This window comes from Mercenaria mercenaria, chromosome 17 (assembly GCF_021730395.1).
Source record: "Mercenaria mercenaria strain notata chromosome 17, MADL_Memer_1, whole genome shotgun sequence".
NCBI lineage: Eukaryota > Metazoa > Mollusca > Bivalvia > Venerida > Veneridae > Mercenaria > Mercenaria mercenaria.
Genome location: NC_069377.1, coordinates 14,624,312 through 14,631,989, shown reverse-complemented (window position 1 = coordinate 14,631,989; position 7,678 = coordinate 14,624,312). Strand labels below are relative to the sequence as shown.

The 7,678-nt window shown below is 33.5% G+C and overlaps 1 protein-coding gene across 1 annotated transcript in view; it reads right to left on the bottom strand.

Annotated features, from left to right (window-relative positions):
• Positions 1 to 2,988: 2,988 nt before the first annotated feature.
• LOC123536030 (uncharacterized) overlaps positions 2,989 to 7,678 on the bottom strand; it is a 41,631-nt gene continuing 36,941 nt past the window's right edge. Inside the window, exons 11-12 of the mRNA XM_045318807.2 lie at positions 5,952 to 6,031; positions 2,989 to 5,505 (exon numbers count right to left, since the gene is read on the bottom strand). Of these exons, the coding sequence (XP_045174742.2) occupies positions 5,470 to 5,505; positions 5,952 to 6,031 (116 nt within the window). The 3' untranslated portion in view covers positions 2,989 to 5,469. The remainder of the gene's footprint in view (positions 5,506 to 5,951; positions 6,032 to 7,678) is intronic.

Genomic DNA, 7,678 nt, shown 5'->3' with positions numbered 1-7,678 from the left:
ATTTGTACAGCTTAACCCTTTGTTAGATTAATGTTGTTTTATTTTGATGGTTGCTAGTTTGGAGAGGTAAATAAGAATACTTTTTCATATTTGTGTCTTTTGTATCGTTTAGTATTTCTTGTAGTTACTTCTTGGTGAAACTTTTATGCCCCTTTCTTCGTTAAGTTAACCTTTTAAGATACTTTTTTAAGAAAGCTTTTTCAATTTCTAATATTATCTTGTATGATTTTCAAATAATTTTGTTCTGTAGAATCAAGTTAAACTTCAGTCATTAATTTCATCATTACAAGTTAAATCTAATGAGTTAATATATTAGCCAGATCAAAAGTTTTAAGAAGCATGTGCATTTCTATGTGTTTTCCCAAAACGAGTTTTCTTCTATTTTAGTACCGAAACCACCACAACCACCAAAGGTGAAGGTAGTATATGTTCAAGTTCCAAGGCCCAAGCCTGCGAAGAAGCCAAAATATCCAATGCCGTCATATCCAAAGAAGCCCAAAAAGCCAAAAATTCCATTGATTGACTGGGGAGCAAAGATACCATATTTGCCGATAGAGACCCCGAAGTATAGGGAAAACTTGAAACCCCAGCCACCACCTCCATTCTACGGGAAGAGAAAGCCAACTAATCCATTACCAATCAATACAGGATATCCTATATACGGACGAAATCCACAACAATATGGTTCTGATTCCGGTGATTTTATGAACCCTAGTAATAACGTAAACGGATACCAAGGCTTTGGGATGAATGACCCTCACAGCCACAATTTTGATGCTTTCCGTAGTAGTTATGGCAATGATGAGCCTCAGTCGGTAAGCTTTCTCAGGGGACAATTCTTGCCATGGGATTGTTTGCCTTATGTTTCAAATCCTTATTTTAGGTTTAAAATGAAAAAGCATCTTTTTAAAATGGGATACGAACATTATTTACATGATGCTATGATTAGAGGGATGTGTTGAATAAATAACGTGGACTTCTGACGGAGATTTTTTTCCGCGAGAACCCCATGATAAGATTTTTTGTTAAACTGTTAGTGTTATGTAAAAAGTCTTGATTATAAATGAGGTAGTCTGCATGTTATTTAAGAATATATACTTTTACATCTTCTTCGATAATCTAGTCATCTAATTACAAAGTTCTAATGACGTTCGGCGATTTCCGTGCCATTTTGTATTCTCGGCTGTCATTTCGGCAGTCTTCGACTGCAAAGGTAGCTCATGCGAGCAATGATTTCCGTAATAACCGGAGAATGCCGAAATCGCATACGGTAGACACGGAAACAAACGGAAATTACCGACTGCCATACGGGCTTATTAACTTTAAAGTGTTATTCTTCGTAGGCAGACTCGTAAATACTATGGTTTAACAGTACCTTAATCTTAGAAAATTTATATCTAATTTATTCATTAATCTCTTCAATCCATTCACTTATTTTATCTACATGTGTACATCCTCCACTGTCAATTTGCATATATGTTGATATTGATATTGAATGTTTTTAATGTGAACAATTGTTGCTAAATTTCAGTCGGATCGGTATATATTCATTCTTTCAAACTATGCTTACTGCTTACTGCTTTGTGCATTTACTAGAATGAGTCAGAATATTAGATAGTTACACATCAACATCATTAGTCACCAACTAGATTTCGTATTCATTTGCCATCCTTTTGTGTTTACTGTTCATAAGAATTGCTCAATATTTTTCCGTATTGTTTTTTTCGTTTGAATTAATCAATGAATTCTGATGATTTATGTCATTTTAGTACAGGTTCATTTTGTGTTACAGTATTTTGTAAAAAGAAAAAAAAACAATGGAAAGAAGAAACAGATTTAAAGTCTTAAGTAGTACAAAGACAAAATGAGCAGAAGCAATTACTGTTTTTAATATATTTTATCTACTAATTTAAATGGAACGAGATCTTATATGTTTTATATGCATGCCATTTAATCACTTTATCATCCAGGTTTAGTATTAGAAATAACTGTAGTTGACAATCATAGTAGATTTCATAGTTAGTCGGTTTGTTTCAAGGAATGTTTTATCGCACTTTTGTGTACATGTTCTCATTTAGTTAGCGTCTTTCTTGTCTTGTTATTTTGTTGCTATGGTAACAGACCTTTTTGTAGGGTAATGTTTATGTGTTTTCGTCGCTTTTAACACAGAGAAAGTAGTGAGGATAGTATAGAGCGTCTGTCCCAAGATATAGAATGAAATCATCCGGTTATTGGTTCAGGTTTTATGGAAAGGAAGGCAGTATTTTAAAACAGATAATTTTGCCTCATCGTAAAAGTTAATCATATATTTAAAAAAAATGATGCATTGAATATCACAATTTTGCAGCCGTTTCAGAAGATTAATATTAACATGTCTTAACTTCTAACAACTTCTGGAATTACCATCAGAGATGCCAAATCCCTTCTTTAGTTCCAGAAATTGTCAGTCATTGTTTGCATTGTTCCCGTTGCGAGGTTGTTATCCTCTTAACTGACAAAGTAGTGTCATAAACTTGTCTTTAAACAAGATACACCACTTATCTTTTGGCAAAGCAATGTTTTATTACATGATAGCTAATATCAGACTGCTGCTTATTGTAACTTTCTGTCAAAATCTTATGAAATTAGTTTAGATTTAGTCCTAAAATTTTACAGATGTCTTAGCTCTATAGTGGACGTTACATAGTAATCCTTTTCGTTCAAATGAAAATAGGAAAGAAATGGCATCTCTGATACATTATTTATGTATATACGATTGAGAGCAAGCTTCTATCACTATGCATATTGTACATTGTAAGGGGATCCTGCTTTTATAACATTGCATCAAAAACTTTCTATTTATTTCAGGTAAAAAATTATTGGAAGAATGCATGGATGTAATAGAGGATATGTATAAAGTTAAATTCGACACGAAAGATTACTGCGTTAAACCAATCCTCACAGAAAACACTTTAAATGGAAAATTGATTGGCGGTTACTGATTGTAGATAGTATTCATAAGGAACAGATCTGTTTGAAAATGTTATGTGCAAAACCCGACACAGTTAGTGAAAAAAAAATTGACAATACAACAATTTATATAATATAAACGTTCGTTTACTGGAAAAAATAACTAGAAAGTTTGTCAAAATATTAATATAACAAATGCAGCAGGATAGGTTTATCGACGATTTCTACAGAATGTTTTGGTATTTTGTTCTCAGTGTGGTTAAGGTTTTAAGTTTGAGGTAGAAAGGTAGAAAGATTGAATTGTAGTTTTTCTCACATTTTGCAGTTAGACATGTCAATGTTTGACATATTTCAACAGGAAGCTATGCACTGGGTGTGGGGAATTATTTTGAAGGAAAAAATCTATATATTTTTTTATTTTAAGTTATACATACAATTTACACTTTTCACACAAATAATGGAACGGAAAAAAGTTCAGCTCAACATAATAACCACAAAACATTTCCAGATGCAAGTCCAAGTAAAATCATACCCGATGACCTGCATTTTTATCGAGTTATTTTGAAAAAGAAATGTACAGGTCAACAACTAAGCAGTTTCAGGAACAATAAGAAAGAATTAAAAAATGGAAATGTAGGAATCGTCGTTGCAACTTATGTACACGCTCTTTGCTATATTATGCCGATGCCCACAATTTGCATAAATTATAACTGCAATATTTTTTGAATATCCATTGTTTTTCTATCCGTTTGTTTTTCATTTTAGCTTTTATTTATCCATTGATAATTGTAATGTTTGTAATAAAAAACATAAGGCAGGTTTTATAGTGCCATAAATAATCTTTATTTTAATAAATAATATAATTTTGTATTGAGTTTGTCTTTTGTATATAATAAATAAAATATGTACATGGTTATTACAGTTTACCCATATACTGCCCATTAGAAAACAGAATTATTCATTATCCACATACTTTTACACTTGGTGCAAAAGTAGTAGTGAAATTTTGTGGAAAACTGTCCCCTACAACATTTTATATTTAGTTGATAAAAATGTAACTACATGCTTAGCTTTCCTTACGAAAATAAATCCTATTGAGTATACCGGGCATGTGCAGTCCAGGTGTAAATTTCAGACTTTGATCTCTGTTCAGTTATGTTATCGAAGTAAAGTGCAAGTTATGCCCGTATCCATGTTGACAATTTGTTTCTGATGATTATCAGACCTATTGCGAAACCGTATTCAGTCTTGGAAGCGTCTGTATGCAAACTATATTCGGACTGACTGACAATATTAATGTAATGCAAAGCCGTATTCAGTCTTGGAAGCGTCTGTATGCAAACTATATTCGGTCTGACTGACAATATTAATGTAATGTTAATCAACCAGAATGAACATATAATACTTCAGTAAGGTTTTATGTCATGATCCGCTACGGCCGTCGGAGGTGGCACAATTAATTTGACAAACCCTGTAGTGCCTGATGCATTGTTTGAATGGAATATATAAAATGATGATTCGAAAGTATAGGACTAAGAAAGCAACAAAGCAGATTGATAGCAGACTCGGTTTTATCGAGGTTGTTCACGAGAGGCAATAATATTAGCAACTCTCCTCATGCCCCATTAGTACAGGATTAAGCAGAATTCTATTGTTTTCCATGACACTAAGTGATATAACAACACTGATATTGTAATAGTTAACTACATAAGTAAAGAGGTCTTTGGTAGAATGGAACTCAACCAACCAAAGTAATATCGGGCTCGGTTTCATTGCCTGTGTTCCCTCTACGAATGTCCATCGGTCGACAGAAAGGTATGACATTACATGTTATGTTTATTAACGGATGAGATAATTAAATGAATATAAAGTAGAATATTAACAATCCAAACCGTATACTTTTACTTCTTCAAACCTTGCCCTTTATGGCTGGAAGAAATAATTGTATAAATGTGATCTGAGAATAAGCTTGCCACCTGTTTCCGCATAGTTAAAATTGATACTGGTAACACACGTATATCACAGTCTCAAATGAATAAATGTAAAGTTTTCTGGTAAAACTCTTAACAGTCGTCCTTAAATATTAAATAGTTAGTCTTTACAAGACATATTATGAAATATTTGCAAGTCTTTGACTACAATATCAAACATTTAATGGAACTTGGTATATATCGCAGGATATGAACTAAGCATTGTTTTATGGTTTGATAGATGTAATGTTACTGATAAGCCTTTGTTTGATTAAATTTAGTTCAAATATTTCATATTTAAACAAATGTTAATCACACGGCTTAAATTGCAGAGATGACCAATATACATTGAGTTTATACTTAGTGTAGAAAGCATTGAAATCTGATTAAACATTTAATGGATGTTAAGTTCCTGTTTCATAAGGCATGTGCAAGTATTACAGCCTCATTTACGGTATACCCTAACCCTGGTCACAGTAGATATCACGTGACCTAACATTGAATCTCGTTGTTTCAATCGGATTTCCCTTGACTTCATCCTATAATCTCTTCAGGTAGAGCTATCTGAACAAAACGAGACCGACATCTGAAAATAATAAATTACAATGCATTTGCAATGCAACTAACTTTTTCTAGCGAAACTGCCCAAGCAATATCAAGACATTTTATCTCAAAATACACTTACTGAATGTTTAAGAAAACTTCCCGTTTCACAAAAGTTTATAAGTTTTAAAATAAGTTGGGTCTAACAAAAAATCTTTGTAGCAATTTGGACGGATAATAACATTTAAGATTTCTGATAAATCCTTATGATATTGTAAACTCAATAAGCAACACAGGCTTATCAAAACGCGCTTAGCTTTAACATCCTTCTTCAAATGACATGAAATATTTCTTAAAATATGATTAGAAATATCTCGTGCTGTTGTAAAATTAAATGATTGAAAGATAAAACGTCATTTTCTGTAAAGGAAAACTAGTTACATTTTGAACTATAAATGTATGAACTATGATATTAATTGGTTTACTTACCTTGTCGACGCAGCCTACAAAACTCTCATACTGTTTTCCCCAGCCAAGTTTTAAACCACACCTACTTCTATCAATGTCGCCTTAAATAGAATATGTTGACAAATGAAATAACATTTACTCGTATCAACACCGCCTAAAATAGTAAACGCTGACACATTAAACTACATCTACTTCGATCAACGTCGCCTAAGGTAGAAACATACTCGTATCAGCGTCGCCTAAAGTAGTAAATAGTGACAAACAAGAGGGCCATAATGGCCCTATATCGCTCACCTGAGTTTAGATACTTGCTTAAACAAATTTCTTTGCTCAAGAACAAAAAAACTAGGCGAGGAGGTCATGGTAAAGATTAATCAATATAACTACTGAAATCTGTTAAAAACTATACAGGTGGTCCATATCACTTTGCTGTAACTTCAAAAACAAGAAAATATGTCAGTAGGTCAAGGTTAACAATATTAAAGACGAGTATTGAAATCTGTACCAAAAGTTATAATCGTGGTCCAAATTTCTATGTTGTACCTTCAAAAACAAGAAAGTAGGTCATGATTAAGACTATTCAAGATGAGCATTGAAATCTGTATTAAAACTTATACAAGTCGTCCAAATTTCTATGCTATAACTTCAAAAATGAAAACGTAGATCAGTAGGCCACGATTAACACTATTCAAGATGGGTGTTGAAATTACACTTTTGGTCTAAATTTCTTTGCCATTGCTTCAAAAACAAATACGTATATGCAAACCAAAGGACAACCCGGGCATGGCCTATATTGACCACAGAGTCACGATCTGAACAATTTTTGTAGAGAAACACTAGAGCATGCTACACGCTTTGGCCCTTATGGTTTCAGAAAAGACTTTTTAAAGGTTTTCCTTGTATAAGCCAGTGTAAAAACTGTTGACTGCGGGGTGCAGTCAATTTTGACCCAAGGGCCATGATTAGAGTAAACTTGATAGTTAACCACTAGACAACATTAAATACCAAATATCTAAAGTCTGGGACATTTGTTTCTGGACAAGAAGATTTTTTAAGATTTTTCCTATATAAGTCAGTGTAAAACAAGGGACCCCCGGGCGTTGCATATTTTGACCCCATGGTCATGATTTGAGCAATCTTGGTAAAGAACCACTAGAGCATGCCACATAATAAATATCTAAGCTCTGGGCCTTACGGGGCCTTTAAGACAAGAATTTATTAAAGATTTTTCTCTACACAAGTCTATTTAAACCATGTGACACCGGGGCGGGACCAGTTTTAACACCAGGGGGATAATTTGAACAATCGTGATAAAGGACTACTGCACGATGCTACATACCAAATATTAAAACCCTAGGCCATGTGCTTTTCTACAAGCGGATTTTCGATTTTTTTCTCTATATAAGTCAATATAAACCATGTGACCTTAGGGCTGGGCCATATTTGACCCCTAGTGATATAATATGAACAATCTTCGTAGAGGCCCACTAGATGATGCTACATACATTAAAGCCCTAGGCTCTGGGGTTTTGGACAAGAACATTTTCAAAGATTTTTCCCTATATAAGTCTATATAAACCATGTGACCCAAGGTGGTGCCATATTTGAACCTAGGGGGATAAGTTGAACAATCTTGGTAGAGAACCACCAGATAATGCTACATTCCAATACCAAAGCCTTAGGCCCTTTGGTTTTAGACAAGAGGATTTTCAAAGTTTTTCCGATATAAGTCTATATGAATCATGTGA